Source organism: Asterias rubens, chromosome 1 (genome assembly GCF_902459465.1).
Source record: "Asterias rubens chromosome 1, eAstRub1.3, whole genome shotgun sequence".
Taxonomy (NCBI): Eukaryota; Metazoa; Echinodermata; class Asteroidea; order Forcipulatida; family Asteriidae; genus Asterias; species Asterias rubens.
The window spans coordinates 31,484,789-31,506,452 of NC_047062.1; the positions used below are offsets into that span (position 1 = coordinate 31,484,789).

Below are 21,664 nucleotides of genomic sequence, written 5' to 3' on the forward strand. Positions count from 1 at the left end.
GTGAAGTTTCTTTGACTGTCAAGGACGTGAATGAGAACTAAATAGCCTAGTGTGGTGTCCCCTATCTCTTGTTTGTGTATTAATCTCTAGGGTACTTCCTTAACCTATGGAGAAATCAAAACATAAGTTCTAGCTGTGCGAGTTTCATTTGAAACGTGGCTTTCTGCCTAACAGCAAAGTCCCACATACATACATATATATATAGATATATCTGACACCACCAGTTCTTTAAAGAAAGGACTGCAAGCAAGCAAGCAGTAACTAGGACCCTTGAAGGGTGTCGTGGCCGAGCAGTTTATGCATCAGACTCAAGTTTTAGTTGTTTAGTCATCAGAGTTTGGGTTCAAATCCTGGTCATGATACTTGTGTGCTTGAGCAAGAGGCTTTACTGTATTTGTTTCTAGTGCATTGGACTCTAGTTCTGATGGACAAGTCATCGGGGTTTGGTACGAATCCTGATCATGACCCTTGTGTTCTTGAGTAAGACACTTAACTGCAAATGCTTCTCTTCACCTAGGGGTAAGTGGGTACCTCCGAGGGCAGAGATGGTTCGTGTGGTTGATTTAGCTTAGTGCGCTACATGTTTGGCAGCACAGGCTGTATACTCCCCAGGGAGCTGAGACAGTTTAAGCAATGATATAAATGGCCCAGTGACCAGGGGTTAATAATGTTGGGAGCGCCTTGAGCATCACTGAGTGGTGGATTTGAGCGCTATATCAGAGTTACCACATCTCTTATTTTGCATTATTGTTTTCCAATAATCAAATCTAAAGCAACACCAAGGGACTCGACAAATCTTGCACTCTAGATCATGGCTCAGGCTTTTCTAGCCATTTAAAACTGACGCACCATTAGGGAAAACTGTTCTGAAATGGTATTGATGATCATAAGCCGCAGCCAGTACAAGAACTGTGGCTTGAAGCCAGAGCTAGTACAGGAGACGTTGCTTGGGAAAGGCTCTCAAGGTCTATTTCCGCTTGGATTGAACTTTTTACTCCAACACATCATTTGTTAATCAAATTCGTTAATCGAACCATCTGGTGTCAGATATATATATATATTTATATATATTTTTAGTCAACTACTTTACAGACCTGCCCTAATGGTGACACCGGTTCCCAACTGGTTCTAATGCACGTTATCAAAGGGATCTTTCTCATCCCCGGTATCCGGCAGGGAAGATGTATCCGATGGTGCAACCCGGTAGCGTCTTCGTCTGAGGAAACAAAGAAAAAAAAGATAAAATGAGTTAAAAAGTAAAGTTAGAATATTTGTTGAGATTTTCTATTTCTATTATTAAGGGAAGGTACATGTTTGGTAATTACTCAAAACAAATATTAACTTAAAAACTGACTTGGTAACAAGCATTGGAGAGCTGTTGATGGTATAAAACATTGTGGAAAACAACTCCCTCTGAAGTAACATAGTTTTTGAGAAAGAGGCAATTTCTCACTAAAAAAATAAAAGACTTCTAGCTAGAAGTCTTTTATTCCTATCTGAAAGCACACAAATTCGTCCAACAAGGTTTTTTTTTCTTTCATCATTTTCTCGCAACTTTAATGACCAATTGAGCCCAAATTTTCACAGGCTTGTTATTTTATGCTTATGATGGGATACACAGAGAAGACTGGTCTTTGAAAATTCCCACATGGTAAATTCCCTTCCCTTTAAAGGCAAAGTAAACTTTTGGCTTTTTGAACCGTTTGATTGTTTTAATCCTATATAAAGAGATATTGTACACAAACAGCCTTACATCTGAAAATTTGATTTCAAAAGGTGGTCACATTTTTGGGATATGGCAGAAAATCTGAAGCAAGTATGTCTATGCAGGAATACACAATCTGAGAAGCGTTATGCGTGAACACTTCTCAGATTCAAATTTTGGGGAATAAAAACATTTCTTTAAATCCATTGGACACTTTCGGAACAGAAAACAATTAAAAGTTCACAGATTTACAAGTAACTTACAGGGTTTACAGAAGGTAATGGTGAAAGACTTCTCTTTAAATATTATTCCATGCTTCACTTTTTGAGAAAACATTAAAACAATATCAATTCTTGATGTCGAAAATTTCGGATTTATTCTAAACACATGTCATGACACGGCGAAATGTGCGGAAACAAGGGTGGGTTATCCCGTTATTTTCTCCCGACTCCGATTGAGCAGGTTTGTTATTTTATATATGTGATACACGAAGTGTGGGCCTTGGACAATACTGATTACCGAAAGTTTCCAATGGCTTTAAGGTAAAATGTTTCTCAAACTGCTTTATACTATCAAATGCTGCTGTAGGCTTGCAGCGTCGACTTAGATTTGATCAACTTTTATAATCTTTTATACCCAAACTGTGCTATCGTGGAAACAAAAAACAGCGAGATATTCTATAGAACCTTTATATCTGCACCGTGTCGATTTGAAAGTTATCAGTTGTAAATGTTTAGTATTTCAATTTTGTGTACCTTTTCATAATTTAATTCAGTGTGTTAAAGGGAAAATATTCCTTGGTTTTTGGAACAGTTTGATTTTGTTTAATCCTATATAAATGAAGATGTATACAACAAAAGTAAAAATTTAATTTCAAAAGGCGGTTAGGTTTTTGAGATTTGCTGACAATCCGGAGAAATATTGTCCATGCAGGAAGAAAAATCAAGCATTGGAATACTGGAAGCTGACAAGCATCACTGACAGTAATTCTTCTCAGATTCAAATTTTGGGGCATAAAAACTTACAATGTTTTTACATCTTGAAATGCTTACTACTATCGAAAGCTGCTGTAGGCTTCTGAACCAAAACTTTGTGTTGCCATTAATGTGAAGAGTGATTACCAAACAAATACCTTCCCTTTAAGCACCTTTTTAAACACATCGTGCATGATTATGGTGCTTTGTAAATGTACTATTACTATTATGACAACTACTAAGGTCCTTGAGTGATTGACTCATAAGAAAACTCACCTCCCAGCAAAGACTGCTTTCTCAGGTGGTCTCATCGGTGGTTTAGGATGGATGTTTCCATGGGAACTGCCAGTACCGGAAGACGATTGGCTATCCTCCGGAATGACCCTAGACACTGATTGAATATGTTGATCGTTCAGTGCGTCATGGGGTACATCACGGGGCGTATCCCGAGGGGTGTCACATAAATCTGGTGTTGCATCGTTCGGTAGAGACACTGACGTCGTTGTGAGAGCACCATCCGTCTCACAGGGAAAGAGATGCAGATGCTTCCTCTGCCTGTCTCGCTGACGTGAAGCGCAATCACCGGGGTGGTCTCGGGCTCTGTCAGGATGACCCTGAGTAGACGGGACATTCCTGAGATCATTTGCGTCATTGATCTCATGACTTCTTGGGACCCTTGGCGAGGAAACCGTCTCTGCATTCCTGAGAGGAGCACTGTGGGAGCTGCTCGGTGCTGCAGTTGCTCCTAGACGTTCCTGAGTTGGCGGTCTGTCGCCCTCCTTTGAGGGACTCGTTGGGCTGATATTCCTTGGTGAGGTAGGAGGGAGAGCTCCACGGCTCCTTGTACATGCCAACTTTTCACGACGGCGACGTTGCCTCGGAGTCAGTGCTTCCCAGGCCAGCCGTGACTGGGAAAAGGAACTTTCACTCGGTGGTGCATCTTCGAACCGGCCGTGAGATGCGACAGAGTCTGTAAAACTTTCCTCATCAATGGATGAAATGTGCTCACCAGAGGAGCTCGATTTCATTCGTCGTCGTTTTCGCTTTTCAGCATCAGAATGTACGAAGCTCATGAGGTGGGCCTCTTCCGATTTGAGAGCCTTGATACGATCACTTCCCTTGTGAAGTCCAGATGAGCTACCTCGTCTTTGAGGACTGGCAAAGACATCCAGCTCACCATCGTCTACAGCATCCTCCTTTAGCTGTGCCTGACTGGCCTGCTTCCGTGCAAAAGCAGCTCGGAGAGCCATAAAATCAGGATCTGTCTTGTGGCGAAGGCGGCGCAAGGCAATAGGAGAGAGGCCTGCTTTAGGGTTTGTTGGAGACCCCCTGTCCTTGTCTTTGGCTTCCTTTTCTGGTGACAACATACCAACTTTCTGTTCCCTTATTAGTTTTGAGGTTCTTGACCTGCTACTCTCTGGGTGGGAAGAGTCCTTCAAATGTTCAGTTTTCTGAACACTTTCATTTAGTCCTTTTGTTCTCCTTGCAATCTGCTCGTCGGAAAAGCTCTTGACAATCTTCTGCGGATTTTGTTTGGAATGTGCCAAGAGTCCTTCTTTCAGTCTTGCAAGTGTGGTGTCTGTTGCATCTGTGATTCTCTTGGCGTCCTCTCCTCGGGTTTTGTCCCCTTTCACCTGCTCCTCATCCTCTGAGAAAAGCAAAGGTGTCCTCGAGGTATCCCCTGTCGACGACACTGGAGAGGGAGTCAGTGGCGAGGGAGTAGCACATTGGTCTGGACTTCGGTCTTCAGTAATGTCACCGTTAATGGAAGGCTCAAATACTCTAACTTCTGGCAAGACATTAGAATTAGACCCTGTCTGCTGTTTCTCTTCGTTTTCCGTTACTTCCACCTTTTGATTCTCCTCAAGACCCGAGCCAGCTTCTTTCCTTGTGTTTTGCATGGTCTTGGGCGTTGAGGTGGACAGCGACATTTGGCCTTTGTCTCCGCGGACACTGCCTGTTGGAGTAGCTGGTCCAGCCTGACTGTCCTTTAGAGTTGATGTGCAGGAGCCGTTGCTGTTCCAATCTGAGTTGGAACTTGCCACAGACACCTTCCTCACATCAGTCAATATTTTATGCTCAGGTGTGCCAACCTGTTGGGTGACTGCAGCTCCCGTTGATGGCACTTCATTAGCTTTAGGATCTTCCTCTTTGGAGTCCTCAGTTTTCTCCAGCGAAGGGGTGGCTTCTTTTTCTTGGTTTTCGGTTTTGTTTGGGATGGCGTTCCCTGCTAATGTTTTCTTGAGTATTGGTTTCTTGGTGAACACCAAAAGACTTGATGGCCTCATGATGGCTCTTGCAGACTTTGAGTCTTTGCTGGTATTTGATGCCTTCTTAACGAGTACCTTTTGCTTAGGTCGGAGCTCAGGTTTATTTACTTTCACCGGGTCTTCCTTCCTGACAGACGTACTGATGTCGAAGAAGAAGCTTGGCTCCTGCTGCTGCGTGGCACAGTCAGAGTGATCAGCGTTCACAACATCCTCCTGAGACAAATCCTGCATGATCGCAAAGGTGCACGAAGGCTCCACACTAAGTATTTTAATCTCAGCCTCCCCACAGGAATCCTTGCTTGAAGGTGGAGGTGATTTGACTGTTACTTTAAACTCCTGAGTTTGTCTGAGCTGTATCGACTGGACATTCTCCGACTTGAAGCTGCTATCATCTATTGTATCAGATGTCGGATTAGAAGCAATACGGTGTCGGTTAATATTTGGAGAATGTTGTTGGATGCCCTCAACACTGGTTCCTGTTGTCCTGTTTGGGGATTTGTCTTGCCGCAAGCGGTGACCGAGCTTATTCTGCAGTAATATCTTCGGCACCTCAGGAAGCTTACGGGCCTTGCCCAAGGAGCCTTTCCTCTGAATTGGACTCCCTGATGGCTGCCCATTGGTTGGACTTTCCTGTTTGATTACAGGTGAAACCATTGCATCCTCTCTTGCAGTCTTCTCCTTCTTTATTGGAATACTTGGCAGTTGGCGAGCTCGAACAGGCCCTCGACCTTTTCGCTCGCTTCTCCCAGAGCCTCCAGACACCGTTTCACTCTCATCTGTTCTAGGAGTAACAGACCTTGCCTTCTCTACTCTCTTATGGCCTGATCGGTGCTTTCGCTTATGCTCTTCCTTGTGCTCCTCCACGGGAGTCTCGTTTGGTCTGGATGCTTCATTTGGCATGGTTTCTAATTCCAGTGGTGGGACAGAGTCAGCAGTAGGCCCGTTCAGTACTTCAGTCGACTGGAGTACCTGCTTGGTCTGCTTCTCTACTGTCCCATCAATGTCTTGCATCCCCATGAGAATGACCTCCATTTCCTCTCTGTCCATTGCTGGTGTTCTTGGGGGTAACTCCTCAGAGGAATGTTCAAGTGAAGATGTGGTCCTTTCATGGCCCCGGTTGGCCTCTGTTTTCCTCTCATCTCCATTAGCTACCTCATCTCTGATAGGTCTGGCTGCCTTATGCTCCTCCTCTAAAGAGAAGGGAGTCAGCGGACCTGTATCTGGATTGTCACTTTCGAGTTTAAGTCTCTGCTGGATATTTTGTCTCCCTTTGTCATGAGGAAGGTCCTTCCAAGATAGATGAGAGCCCAGTACCTCATCTGTTCTTTGGTTGGCCGTATCTTCAGTCTGTTTGGGAGAAGCATTTGGGTCTTCTCGGACGGCAAGTTTTGCTAGGCGAAGCTCCTCCTGTAAACTGCTCTCATTTCGCCCAGCATGTTTGCTAGTCAGATTCATGGATTGGATACTAGGTTTGATCTCCTGCTTTGGGGGAGGCTCTGGTTCATCCCAGGAGAATCCTCCAAGAAGCTCCTCCATAGCAGCACGATCAGGACTCCTATCCACGATTTGATTAGCATTCTTATTCAACGCCTCCAGAATTTTCTCTGGCGATTCTCTACTGGAGTTGCTTTTGTAAACAGGCACGTTGATTTTCTGGTTGCTGAAAGGATTACTGTTGACTTGCTCCGTCGATTTCTTGACCTCATCCAAATGAACTTCCAGGACTATTTCATCAAGGTCTGTTTTCTTTTGGATTGCACTACTTTCCTTTGGAGCAGTCTGATTGCTTTGAATGTTAACAGTTTTAGACGGTGTTGGCTCGTTTATAAAAAGTTCTTTTTGAGTGGTCGGTTTTTCCTGTTTTGCAACCTCTTGAGTTTTCTGAACTTCCCCATTTTGAAGGGGTTTTGATGTCTTCAAGGCTGGCTGTCCTGTCTCAATGACCTTCACAGGCTGGGCAATCAACTGTTTGGTCTTGAGAGGAGCTATGGTAGGTTTAGCCAGAATGACACCAGGCACTTTGACCTTGTTGATTCCGGTGAAGGCGAGTTTCCTGACTGGCTCCGCCTTTTTGTTCCTTTCTTTGATGGCATCCATGACATATCCCTGAGGTGCTTGTTTGAGGGGTTTCTTCGTTTCAACAACATCCGCTTTCTTCTCTGGTGTTTTCTTTGCTTCTGTTTCTTCTTTAACTAGTGTTTCTGTCTCTTTCTTATGGCAAGTATCAGCTTTTTTGTGTAAAACATTGACAGGCTTCGGCTTTTCATACAGGTTTCTGTCGTGACTTTGAGCACCAATAATTACATTGACTGGTTTTGGGAGATCCTGAGGGGCTGGAGGTCCTTTGGATACCGCTTGCTTTTTGGGCGTAGCACCTTCGTTAGGTTTAACAAGTTCAGATTGCTTAGTTTGAGGCTTCGTAGGGTCTGGTTTAATATCCACATCCTCGCTGCTGACCTTTATGAGAGGTGTATTCTCCAATCTAAGACAGACTTCTTGTTTAACTGCTGTTGCAGCAGGTTCTGGTTCCTTCACAGCAAGATTAGGACCCAGTCTTGGAATTCTGGTAACAGTTTCCGGTTTCTTGGACGCTTTATCTACCTCATCAAGAGAACCATCTTGTTGTAACCCATCGCCAGAATCCGTCTCCGGGACACTTCTGTCTCTGTCCATCTCTTGTAGCCTTGTAATAGCCGTTGGACGAAGTTCATGAGCACTTTTGGGGCGGTTTAAGCTGTCTGGCTTTTGCATAGTACCAACTAGCGGTGGGGTGTTCGTCCTCCATTGAGGCGGTTTAGACTCCTTGATACAAGGGATAGTCTTAACAGTCAGTTTGCCCTCTGCACCACACTGTGCTTCAGGCGGCAATTGCACTTGTTGCCCCGTCTCTGCAAATGAACGGGCTGGTAAAAGCTTGCTGCTGAGCCCTCCAACGAGGTGCTCCTCCAGGAGTGAGGGATCTCTCTCGCTCACTCCGAATCCTTCCCTGAAAGTGCTGACCTCGCCTTCCATGATGGCGTGGCTGTCATGAGCCCGAAGTCGCTTGGGTTTCCGTCGGTGCAGCATCCTCCTTCTCTTACTCAACGTCCGTTTACTCTTCTTCGGAGAGTCTTTCTTCTCGTTCTCCTTGTTATCAAGAAGGACCTCCCCTTCTTGGGCCTCCTGGCCGTCAACACCTTCTCTTGATCCACCTTCAGGTGAATCTCCTCTTTCAGATCCAACGTTGTCATTCTCATCAGCGTTCTCGTTGGCTTCTCCATCTTCATCTTCATCATCTTCTTCATCATCTTCTTCATCGATCTCCTTCTCAGCATCTCGCTTCTCCTGACTCTCGTCAACTTTCTCTTTGGCGTCAGCGACGTCGACACCCTGTACTTCCACTTTAGCATCTTTTATGTTGTCATGGAAACTAATGTTTTCTTCTAGCACTATGTCTGTGTTTGCCGGTGGGATTTCAGGACTGAAAATGCAAGAATAAAAAACAAATCAGTTTAGTTAAACATGAAGATATAGAATATACAACAAAGAGTTGATCAACATCTTCCTTTTGTATAGCATTTATTCTTTAGAAAATCAAGTACCCAACCAATAATTAAAAACAAGTCTAAATATAATTTCATGCTTTTCCTGTCGCACTACACTTAGAAAAGTACGGGTCTCAAAATGTCAAAAGAATTACAACTACCAGTTTGAAGAAACTAGTGTTTGCTTCTTAAATATAAATACGGTATTTAATCTTTTTTACTTCTTTATTTTCAGAAAAGAAAAGGTCACTTAAAATTTCTCCGTCTTGCAGAGAAATGCGGGTGCTCAGGAGGTGGCATGGGGTATCCCCCTCTAATTGTGTCTTGATTGTGTATTGCAGATTTTTTAAATTTTAATTTTTAGGTATACCTTTCCTTTGAGGTATACATGTAAAACAAATCGGAAATGGTATTTGCACGACCCAATTTCAAAGCGCTGCTTAACGGTAAGCACATTTTTATGCTTACTGTAGCAGAAAAATTTGCTAAGGTGCAGGCATATTTCACAGGTTAGCAGACAAATTAGGCTGCGATATTGAGCGTTCACCATGAATTTGCATTGTGACGTCATTTCTTTTTGTGCAGTAAGCACCGAAAGGTTAGCACGCCTTTTCATGTGCTTACGGTAAGCAGCGCTATGAAACGGAAATGGCACAGTTAGCACAAAATCAGTCGCTAAGCAGCTATATGAAATTGGGCCCATAGACCATATATATGTGTATTAAGTTAAATTGTACTCACATTCCTTGCTTGGGTTCTTTTCCTGGACTGAGTGAGGCTGTGGTGGTCGTCTGGGATCCATCGGCATAGATCTTCTCCCAGTCATACGGGTCTGTTTCCTTGATGTTCTTCCTATTCATGCACCGTTCTAATAAGGAGTGCAGGAACTGGGAACAGAAAAGGTTCAGGACATAAAATTTTAATTAATTTTTGCATCAGGGATAAATAATATAATTTGTTTTTACCGTTACACAGATGTGTATACTGCACTGTATACCCAGTACTCCCCCCCCCCCAACAAAAACCCCCAAATATAAACTTAAAAACTGACTTGGTAACTAGCATTGGAGAGCTGTTGATAGTATAAAACATTGTGGGAAACGACTCCCTCTGAAGTAACGTAGTTTTCGAGAAAGAGGTAATTTCTCACTAAAATAATAAAAGACTTCTAGCTAGAAGTCTTTTACTCCTATCTGAAAGCACACAGATTCGTCCAACAAGGTTTTTTTTCTTTCATCACTTTCTCCCAACTCCGATGACCAATTGAGCTCAAATTTTCACAGGTTTGTTATTTTATGAATATGTTGAGACATACCAAGTGTGAACACTGGTCTTTGACAGTTACCAATAGTGTACCTTCCCTTTAAGGGAGAAAGCTGCGAGGATATGTACCTTGTAATCTGGCTTATCTTGATATTGTAAACTCTGTATATGTTCCAGAAACTGCTTCAGCTCTGATGGCAAGTGCTTCAGCATTGAACGATGATCGTGTTTCTCCTTCATTAAACCGACTTGTTCCTGAAATAAACAAAATCAAATTCATTCATTAGTTTCACATTGAGCCAAGGAAGTGCTGGTAAATTTTTCATTCGATTCTTATTCATTATTTGACACAAACTTTCAACACTTTGTAGGTAGGAAGGGCAATAAAAGTTTTAGACAACTGGGCCCAATTTCCATAGAGCTGCTTAATAATAATAATAATAATAATAATAATAATAATAATAATAATGATAATAATATAATAGTTTTTATATAGCGCTTTTCACGCCCGATGGGTGTCTGAAAGTGCTTCCGACAGTATTACATCTGGTCACTGGGCCTTAAATCATTCCTTAAACCATCTCAGCTCCCTGGGGAGTATACAGCCTGTGCGCATTATATGCGCTACTCGGCGAAATCAATCACAAGAACCATCTCTACCCTCACAGGTACCAATTTACCCCTGGGTGGAGAGAAGCAATTATAGTTAAGGTTCTTGCTCAGGGACACAAGTGTCACGACCGGGATTCCAACCCACACTCTGCTGAACAGAAGCATCAGAGTTTGAGTTCGGTGCTCTTATCCACTCGGCCACGACACCCAAGGCTTAAGCAGATATAAGCAAGATACCAGTCACAAATGGTACAATTAAAGGCAGTGGACACTATTGGTAATTACTCAAAATAATTATTATCATAAAACCTTTCTTGGTGACGAGTAATGGGGAAAGGTTGATGGTATAAAACATTGTGAGAAACGGCTCCCTCTGAAGTGCCATAGTTTTTTAGAAAGAAGTAGTTTTCCACGAATTTGATTTCGAGACCTCAGATTTAGAACTTGAGGTCTCGAAATCAACCATCTAAACGCACACAACTTCGTGTGACAATGGTGTTTTTTCTTTCATTATTATCTCGCAAGTTCGATGACCGATTGAGCTAAAATGTTCACAGGTTTGTTATTTTATGCATATGTTGAGATACACCAACTGTGAAGGCTAGTCTTTGACAATTACCAATAGTGTCCACTGCCTTTAACACATTACATGTACTCTGATCAGCAGAGTGTGGGTTCGAATCCCCAGCCTTGACACTTGTGTCCTTAAGCAAGATACTTAACCATTGCTTTGCCTTCAGATGACACGTAAAGTCATTGGACCATGTGTTGTGTGCATGTAAAAGAACCCAGTGCACTTATCGAAAAGAGAAGGGGGTTCGCCCCAGTGTTCCTGGCTGGATTGGCAGCATATTGCGCCATAGCACCTTGTATACCATTACATGGTGCTTAAGGATTAGGTCTTATATCTCAAACTTTGTCCCACTCCTTGCAGTAATAATACCTGGCGCTTTGTTTTCTTTGGCAAAAGGCGCGTTATAAATACGGTTATTATTATTATTACTACTTAAACTGATATTATATGTATTTTTCTGGTAAGCACGATTTTGTTGGGCGTAGCTACTTTATTTGTTCACAAGTTGTGTCGGAATCACACAAATTAAAGAACAAATTTTCTTCAGCACACATAAAAAATAGACAAAATAAAGACAATTCAAAATTTACTTTGTCTTTGATCTTTCTCCACGGCAGTTGACCGATGACAAACTCCACCAGCATGTAGAAAAGTGACCACAAATCGTCATGTCTTCCCATCTCCTACAAAACACAAAGTACAAAGGTTACAAAATGAGAGGATGGTTTAAGCTGTCAAAAGTTGTCTTCTAAATGGAACATAACGCAACAAGGCTCAATTCCATAGAGGTAAGTCATGTATAAATCTTAAGTAGGACTTAAACCTTTGCATGGTGGGAGTATAATTAAACGAGGTTTGCGGTAGCACCATGTTTAAATCACTCTTGAGTAGTGTTAATTGATTCTGAAAAGAACCCAGGGTGAAAACTCAACCTTTCTTATATAGCGCAATTTACAATAACCGTTATTATATAGTGCCCTGAAACGGTTTTAATTCATGTTGTCAGGAATCAGGGAGGTTTTCCTCCTTTTGGTTATGACCATGCTTCAATCGCATTAAGATTCGTATCACAACAATGCTAAATGATGGATCATTTAGTTTTTAAAATGCTGCGCTATTATTTTTATTATTATTATTATTATTAAGAATTTGGCGCTAAAAAAGACTAGTTGTGTAATTTTTCAATCATCCCATTTGACATAAACCCATGCATAAATTTGAGGACAAAATAATGTGATTAATTTCTCCACCTACCTTATTCTTATGCGCATTCACTGAGGCATACCGAACAGTTCCACGAAAGCCTGCCACAGGTCGCGGCTGTAATGAAATGAAACGATCGCACGGTTTGAAAATCATGACTAATCATGAATCATAAATGAAAAAAGAACATTAATCATAAATAAAACACAATCCCCAAAAGTTTCAAACGGCAAATGATAGAACCCAAGAAGTACCACAAGACAATTTTATGACATAAATTAACTGACAGTAGAGATCTGTGTATAATCATACATTTTTGAGTGATTAATAAATGTACTGTATACCCTCCCTTTAATTTTGGTTTTACAACAACTGAAATCAGCTGTTGCTTTTTTAAAGGTTTTCTTGAATAAGACTTCATTTCAGATGGAATATTTCACAGAAAAAAAGGTTCTTGTATGAACTTCATAGTTAATGAGCTTTCAAACTCAAAATAAAACAATTATGTTTCTTATCCCAGACAATTCATTGTACCTTTAAAGGCAGTGGACACTATAGGTAATTGTCAAAAACCAGTGTTCTCACTTGGTGTATCTCAACATTAACATAAAATAACAAACCTGTGAAAATTTGAACTCAACTGGTCGTCGAAGTTGCGAGATAATAATGGAAGAAGAAAAAAACACCCTTGTCGCACTTGTGTGCTTTCAGATGCTTGAATTCGAGACCTCAGCTGAGGTCTCGAATTCAATTCAAATATTTCAGTGAGAAATAACTTCTTTCTCAAAAACTACGTTACTTCAGAGGGAGCCGTTTCTCACAATGTTTTTCTGCTAACAATTATTTTGAGTAATATTACCAATAGTGTCCAGTTCCTTTAAAGACCCTGGACACTATTGGTAATTGTCAACGACCAGACTTCTCACTTGGTGTATCTCAACATATGCATATAAAAACAAACCTGTGAAAATTTGAGCCCAATTGGTCGTCGGAAGTTGCGAGATAACAGTGAAAGAAAAAAACACCCTTGTCACACGAAGTTGTGTGCTTTCAGATGCTTGATTTCGAGACCTCAAATCTAAATCTGAGGTCTCGAAAATCAAATTCGCGGAAAATTACTTCTTTCTCGAAAACTACTTCACTTCAGAGGGAGCCATTTCTCACAATGTTTTATACCATCAACCTCTCCCCATTACCCGTTACCAAGCAAGGTCTCATGCTAATAATTATTTTGAGTAATTACCAATAGTGTCCACTGCCTTTCAAGGTTGAAAAGAAGATCAAAACAACAAGACAAAAAGCACGATGTGTATGGAAACAGTTTTTCCACCCAGTACCAAGTGAGATAAATTGACTAGTACACGTGCAAGTCCTGTCAGGGGTTCTCATGACAGCCTGATAGTGACTGCCATGAACCCTTATAACTGAACACACAAACCATGGCATCATAGTTCTCCCTTCAGTCAACATGAGAAACTAACACAAACCTTAATGACGGTTTGATGACAATAAAATGTATGTATACGAACCGTTCTGACTTGTCCCTGTGAGTTGGTATACTGCCGAGCGAGTCCAAAGTCCAGCATGTAGACTTTGCGGGAATTGTTTGAAAGACGGCCCATGGCAAAGTTGGACTGTTTGAAAATAATAAAAAAACAAATATTTTAACATTGTAAATATGAAAGAAAAGATACAGCCTTGGTCAATAAAGAAAAGTTGATACTTTAAATAAAACATTCATTAGATTAAAGTAACAATGTTTTAAAAAGTTGACACCAGGGCCAAACTTAATAGAGCTACTTAAGCACAACAGAATTATGCTTACCGGAATTATAAAGAAATATTTTCTGCTTAAGCAGCTCTATAAAATTGGGCCCAGTACCCACCCAGTGGAGCTTCTTAAGCACAAAAAGCCCAGCACAAAACTACTATGCTTACCAGATTAAGGTTACCAGCCATAGTAACATTTCACATGTACTTTCTAAGACTGGTACCCTGCTCATTTATGCCTAGCAGAAAGTTGTTTCGCAAGATATACTGCGTAGAATATGGGTCATAGCCCTTTTCACATACAATTTTTTTCTCATAATTTTACATTCTGTAAATATGGCAAGACCAGTAGCTTTCTTCCTTCTAGATTCTCAAGTCTTAGTAATTGAGTCTGAACTTACAGGTTTAACATCTCTGTGTAGGAAGCCAACATCGTGTATACTCTCAATAGCTTGAATAATCTGTGCGCCCAGTCTTAGCGTGGTGCTAATGCTAAAGGTGCCCCTGGGCTGACTGCGTCGTAGTTCAGCAAGGTTAGCTGCCTGAAGAGACATCACCACATAGTTGAACTGATCATTGCGACCGCAGCCAATGAATTTACAGACATGATCCTTGCCTGTAAAAGACGCAAACAATGTTGTAAAAATGCATGGATCTAGAAGTCACATTTGTCTTCAGTCTCAAGTTAGGTCTCAAGTACCTAGGGTCAAGTTTCAAGTCGGGTCCTAAGTCGTGGCCCAATTTTGTATGGGCAAGTCTCAAGTGGCAAGTTTCAAGTCCCAAAGCAGGTCTCAAGTCATGCAAGTCCCTAGCGTCAATGTCAAGTCGGGTTTCTTAGTTACATATTTGTATGGGCAAGCAAGTCAGGTTTAGAGTCTTATGTGTCTTATGGGAGTGTCGTGGCCGAGAGGTTAAGAGCACCGAATTCAAACTCTGGTGTTTCTGATCAGCAGAGTGTGGGTTCGAATCCCCAGGCGTGACACTTGTGTCCTTAAGCAAGACACATAACCATTGCTTCGTCCTTCGGATGGGACGTAAAGCCGTTGGTCCCATGTGTTGTGTAAACGCATGTAAAAGAACCCAGTGCACTTATCGAAAAGAGAAGGGGTTCGCCCCGGTGTTCCTGGCTGGATTGGCAGCATATTGCGCCATAGCACCTTGTAAACCATTACATGGTACTTAAGGATTAGGTCTTATATCTAAAAATTCGCCCCACTCCTTGCAGTAATAATACCTGGCGCTTTGTATCCTTTGGCGAAAGGCGCGTTATAAATACGGTTATTATTTTTATTATTATTATTATTATGGGGAAAGTCTCAAGTTCAGCCAAAGATCCCGTAGGTCAATTTTTAAGCCAGGTCCTAAGTCCTTAAACCTAAAGGCAAGTCTTAAGTCTCAATTCTCAAAGAAGGTCGAAAGTCTCAAATGTCACTTTCTGGGTCACTTTTTAAATCAGATCCTAAGTCCATAAAGGCAAATCTTAAGTCATGCTTGGCCAAACTTGACAAGTCTTTAGTCGTGCCTCAAGTCCCAAAGGTCAAGATTCAAGTAACTTCCCATACAGTTTTTGAGTGGTTTTAGTTAAGCCAAGTCATTGTGGGGTAAGTCTCATATTAGGTGTCAAGTCCCTGAGGGCCAAGTCCCCAAGGGCCAAGTCAATAATTACCCTGCAACTTCTTGAGGACAGCCACTTCCATTTTCAGGACTTGTTTAGGCTGAAGGGCAGACTCTAATTTCAGAGCTACCGCCTCCTCAAGAACTTGGTCCACTGCTTCGTAGATCTCACCTACAGGCAAAAATGGAAAGAAACAAAATTCCATTATCAGTACATGTCATGAATGTTCACATATATAACAGTTTCTATATGCGCTTTGGGGGGCTATGAAATGTGTATCAAGGACACCAACCAACAAGAATTTGAACAATTCCTGTTGCATCTGATGAAGTAGTTCTTGCTACGAAAGCTCATGCACTTTCTCTGTAATTAGTTAGTCTGTAAGTGCTGCCACTATCACCCTTGTTCACAGCATGCACGTAGTATGAGATGAAGAAAATCCTCAATCACAACATATCACAGAATCACAACATAAAGGTAAAAAATAGAAATTCTGGGAACGTTCTCCTTAATTTAGCGGTGGCATTGTCACTTTCAAGAAAACTGATAAAGGCAAAGGAAGTATGAACAATGTATGATAAAGCTGTTTTTAAAAGCAGACAAAGGTGCTTGGCAAAGCAAATATGTACTAGGAACTGAGTCACAAGCAGCATACACATTTTTTCAAATTGTGTTTGTAATTTCTATATCCATTGTCCCTGTGTATTTTACCACAACTTTGATGCATTTCCCATTCAGTGGGAGGTGTGTTTTTGAATGTCAGTTTGATCACCTCGTTACTTTTTCAATTCCATTCATAATGCCTTGTTTCTGGTGTTTGTAATTTATTTTTAACAATTGTGACCTTTCATTGTGGTTGCAGACAACCATTTCTGCTAAGCAAGATTTGTCTGTGCTTAGCAGCAACTTTTGAATGATTAGGACAAATCAATGACTAAAATATTTTCAGCTACAGCTACGGCTTTGGCTAGGTTTCCTCATCATCATGCGTTGAAGTATAGGAAGTCCTTAGCAATAACCATAGCAACAGCAGTAGCCAAAGTTGTTGCTGTATTATGGTTTCACATCTGAAGGTTTTAAAAACCTCATGAAACTAAATCCGCTATGAGGACTTTGAAGCACCATCAAGAAGAAAAGTAAACAAACCGCTTTGCTTTCTCAGAAAGCAAAAGAGGTTCCTTGCCAAATATACTCGAGTGCTTTAGAGACAAGCTACAGTAACATTTCAAAACTCAATTATTAATCAAACTTCAGAAGGCTAGATTGTTTGGTCGTTTGTTTGTTTAGAAGATCGTCCCAATAAGGAAACTTGACCTTGTTTCGGGGTTTGTCTGTTTTTTGTAACATTGTGGTTGCAGATAAAATGTTCCACTCACAAGGGGATAAACACCAAGCTGGAAGCAGCCAATCTCTCTCGTAAAAACAGTGGTTTTAAAACAACTTTGATTATGGGTTGCTCAAATAAAGAATTTGTGACTCAGAAACCAGACGACAATACTTCTTTTAGTCATTGTGAAATCAGCGCCGAAGTTTGGCTAATTTTGAACCAACAACCTTTTGTAAACATGGGTCAAATGATCTTTAAAAAAAAACTGCTAATAATTTTATTGTGTCTTATTCTTCAATTTTAACTGTTTCAGTCAGTATTTGCAAGGGGTGTAATGTTAAGAGATTTAACTACCAAACAAAAATTACTAGCCTGTATTCTGAAAGTTTTGTGGAAGTAAATCTTAAACACTTACCAAATCCACCTCCACCCACTTTTCTGGTCTGAAAAATTAAAAGGAAAAATATAACTAATTTAGCTGAAACAAAGACAATGTTGAGAGGAAACATAGTTTCATTGTTTGAAGGACCTGACAGAAGCCTGATTGCCAGCCGCACATGTTTATCAAATCAAAGACTTCACTTTGTTATTCAATTGTTAGGAATTTGTAATCATAATCCCTGTTGGTTTTATAATTTGGTTTTTACCATTAAACCAATGTGTAGAAGCGTCATGCTCAAGTACTTTCTCAAGGCAAAACACTTGATGGGATTCGAACCCCCAACCTTTGTATTGCAAGAGCAGACATCTTACCACTAGCCCAGCAAGCTAGCCCAGTGGCTAGGTAGAGGCAGTTCAAATGGCACATACATACATGTGTTAGCAGCGAGTACCACAATTTAAAAATGTTATTTTTTTAATCGGGGATAAAGCATTTTAAAGATAACTTTTTTTTATACCGATGTGTAAGAAGCACTGTGTACACTCGGTACTTTCCCGAAATCTTTTCTTAGGGCTTGGAGTAACAGTTTAATATGGGTATCTTTTATCCTCACTTTGATTTTCCGGTAAAAATCATTCTGACCCAGTAACAATTTTAAGCTACAAGCTCAAGCTACAAGCTCTACAGCCTTGTGAATTTTCCCAAAGTTTCAAGTCCTCCAACCCTGAAACACATTCTAAAAAACACTATCACCAAAATGCACAGAACATTCAAACTCAGACAGTTGAACTTGCAATACAGTGTCTTCAGTCTCTGCAAATAAAAATCCACTTTTCTAGGCCCCCTCTATAAATGCATCAGACTAAAAGACACGGCCAATATGTCACCAAGCTATAATAATAGATCATGGTAGAAAAATGCCGTCATCAGCCTGCGCCGCTGCGGTGCAGCCGAGATCTGGTTGCTGTACGCCATGGAAGCTCAACTATGCCAAAGATTCCTCGAAATGTTATCAAAGGTTGAAAGTTTGAGTTGATGTCGAAGGGATCTCCTCAGATTAACGGCAAGCGCCCGAGACGCTCAAAGCAAAATATAAGGAAATGTTGCCGACATGTCATTCCTCATTTCTCATTGACATAATTTAATAATGTTTAGAGAATATTTTCCATCTGTACAGTTGGGAAATGATATTTGATAATTAAAAAGCCAAAACTAGTAAGTGGCCTGATGTTCGACCCCGGCAGATTCTTTCTTGAAGGCTTAGATGATGTTTTGTTTGACTACCTTGTACTTCATTAAATACTTGACATTTTTCTGATCTTGCTTTCAAGAAAGACTCTGCTAGGGTCAAAACATCAGGCCCAAAACTTTTTTTTGCATTTGTACCATAAGTCCTCCAGGGCCCAATTTCATAGAGCGGTTTGCACAAAAATTTGCTTAGCATGAAATTCCTTCCTCGACAAAAACAGGATTACCAACCAAACTTCAACGTGATTTTCAGGATAAGCAATCAACAGCTGAATACCAGTAACAAGCAATATGCAACAAATGGAAATTTTGTTGGTAATCCTGTTTTTATCAAGGAAAATATTTCACGCTAACCAAATTGTTGTACTTAGCAGCTCTATGAAATTGGACCCTGGTTGGTTTACCAGAGCTTATTATATTTTCTCCTTGATACATGTACATTAAAACTAAGAATACCGAGGTGAGAGGCTTTGGGGGTATTTTAAAATGATGGCATGCGCAATGCAAAGTAAGAAAATGTTACTGTCAAGTTATTTCTCTCATCCTATTTTCATAACCTTATAACGCTCAGAGAATATTGTCCTTTTGAAAAATGTTATTTGATAAATAATATCAACAATAATACAGGGGTAGGAATTTCGAAATGATGGTATTCCATCTCGAAATGTTTCTTTATTTTAGGGCAAGAACAATCATTACCAGAATTAACATGAACTGATATAAAAAACCTTTGTACTCACTCCACCATGCCTTTCTAAACAAAATTGTAAAAAAAATTCATGGCCTGACGATTCGACACTAGCCATGCTTGAAGGCTAAATGGCCACTAGAAAATAAATTGTGTCAGTTATGTGCATTTTTGTGGAGAGACTCAGAAATGAAACGGCAGTGTGCATTTGTGGTTGTTAAAATGTGGAATTTACATTGCCCAAAGTTCCTGGTCCAATTTGGGAAATTCCTTGCAATTTTTAAATTAATTTCATACAAGCATGCGGCACTTTAGATGGGAATATTTCAAGGACTGTAACAAACTGGCCACATCATTATTTAAACACAAGTTTCGTGAACGCAGCCAAGGATTCTCACCAGGATTTTTCAAAACCGTGGTGCATTCTGGACCCAACTTTTTGAAGTTTGGCCAAAGGACACTGAGTTATAAAGCAAGGTCTTTAGAATGTTTTTTTTTTAGTTCAAGGCCTTTAATGTACAGTGTGTATTGGTTTTAAAGGCAGTGGACACTATTGGTAATTACTCAAAATAATTATCAGCATAAAACCTCACTTGGTAACGAGTAATGGGGAGAGGTTGATATTATAAAACATTGTGAGAAACGGCTCTCTCTGAAGTGACGTAGTTTTCGAGAAAGAAGTGATTTTCCACGAATTTGATTTTGAGACCTCAGAGTTAGAACTTGAGGTCTCGAAATCAACCATCTAAACGCACACAACTTCGTGTTGCAAGGTTATTTTTTCTTTTATTATAATCTCGCAACTTCGATGACCGATTGAGCTCAAATGCCTTTAAATGCCTTAATGTGCATCTGGAGCATAATATGGGTTTATCTTTCTTGATTGTTGTGAAATTATCGTTGTTTTGTGTGCAATTTGCATGATACCGGCACACAATCCACTCGTATCGTCTCTAAATGCCAGCTTGTGCATGGGACGTACCCTGCGACCAAACGACTTCATAATAGCGCTTCAGTTAAAGGAACACGTTGCCTTTGATTGTTCGAGTTGGTCTTTGAAAAGCGTTTGTTATAAAATGCATGGTTAGAAAGATGTTGTAAAAATAGAATACAATGATCCACACAAACTTGCCTCCAAATTGAGTGGTTTTCCTTTTACCTCGTCAACTAACAAGGTCGGCCATTTATGGCAGTCAAATTTTTTACTCCCATACATGTAAATGGCTGACCGTTTTAGTTCGCAAAGTAAAAGGAAAACCACGCAATTTCAAGGCAAATTTGTGTGGATCATTGTATTCTACTTTTACATTACTTTCCAATCATATAAATGCATTTTATAACGAATGGTTACAAATGCTTTTTATAGACCAACTCGTCCGATCGAAGGCAACGTGTACCTTAAATATGATGTGGTACTCAATTTGCTCACTCTACATATATCTAGAAAGTGTGTTTTTCTGTGTTCATCAATTGGTAGGTAAACATGGACGTCATGTACAGTACAATTGCAGGATACTCAATTGTATGTGTATTCACATGCATTGACAAAAGCATTTGGCATTGCGTGTGTGGGTAGGATTCTATACAGATGGCATCGTCTGACTGCGAGTGGGCTTTGTCCCGTCTTATTGAATTACAATCTTGATTTGTCTTTCTTAAGTGTTCACGTGCCAAAGCTTGAGGCTGTTCAATACGATACAGTCCTTCATTGACATGTTGTAGATACGTTTTACGCATTTGTTCCTTCTTAAAACATCATTATCTGTTCTGCAATGTGTGTGCACTACAGTGTGCTAGCAATGAGCTACTGTGAGTTAGATTTGAATAATGTCGCGTACAATGACTTGCGTAGTCACAAGTTACCGCTTAATTTGAAGAAGAGCGAGACAGCGAGACACATTCCTCAGACTAGCGTGACAGTTTCTACATTCACAAGATTTTATTTCATTTCATGTCATTCATTCTGGTTGTGAAGTCAAGGACTCTCAGGAAAATCAAACTTAGTCACTATACTGGCCAAGGAAGGAAGTTTTACATGTAGTTGTAGATGTGGGAGGAAAACCCCAGAAAATTATTCCAAGGAAAACCCACTCAGTCAAGAAGGGACTGAAAACCGTGATTCGAAACTGGGTCTTACAGTGGAAGGAGACCACCGACTCGGGGCAAGCTTTTGCGTAGCTAAATGTAAGATACGGCGAACATCCATACACGATTCTGAAGAAATGCGTATGGCACACACACTGGTATTTGCTCATCTGGGGGTTGCTATACATATGTACAAAAAGCTTTCCCCAAACCAGAGCAACTGTCTCTATAGTCTGAGGAATTCAAACTTAGGTGGCAATTTGTGACCAAGCAAGTCATTGTACCAGATTCAAACCTAACTCACAAGAGGGTTGCCATCTACAATGTTAACCCTGACCCACTGGTATCATTTGGTTATAGATCCTTCCATATCCACAAGAATATGCTCAGTTCCAATTATATTAATAATATAATATCAAACTCT

The 21,664-nt window shown here is 40.6% G+C and overlaps 1 protein-coding gene across 2 annotated transcripts in view; it reads right to left on the reverse strand.

Moving 5' to 3' along the window:
* Window positions 1–626: 626 nt before the first annotated feature.
* LOC117306908 (titin homolog) overlaps window positions 627–21,664 on the reverse strand; it is a 38,342-nt gene continuing 17,304 nt past the window's right edge. For both annotated transcript variants that reach the window (XM_033791516.1, XM_033791599.1), the window contains exons 3-12: window positions 17,253–17,280; window positions 15,562–15,681; window positions 14,297–14,511; window positions 13,655–13,759; window positions 12,177–12,242; window positions 11,513–11,605; window positions 9,866–9,991; window positions 9,215–9,360; window positions 2,956–8,409; window positions 627–1,216 (exon numbers count right to left, since the gene is read on the reverse strand). In XM_033791516.1, coding sequence (XP_033647407.1) covers window positions 1,129–1,216; window positions 2,956–8,409; window positions 9,215–9,360; window positions 9,866–9,991; window positions 11,513–11,605; window positions 12,177–12,242; window positions 13,655–13,759; window positions 14,297–14,511; window positions 15,562–15,681; window positions 17,253–17,280 — 6,441 coding nt within the window. In that variant the 3' untranslated portion in view covers window positions 627–1,128. The remainder of the gene's footprint in view (window positions 1,217–2,955; window positions 8,410–9,214; window positions 9,361–9,865; window positions 9,992–11,512; window positions 11,606–12,176; window positions 12,243–13,654; window positions 13,760–14,296; window positions 14,512–15,561; window positions 15,682–17,252; window positions 17,281–21,664) is intronic.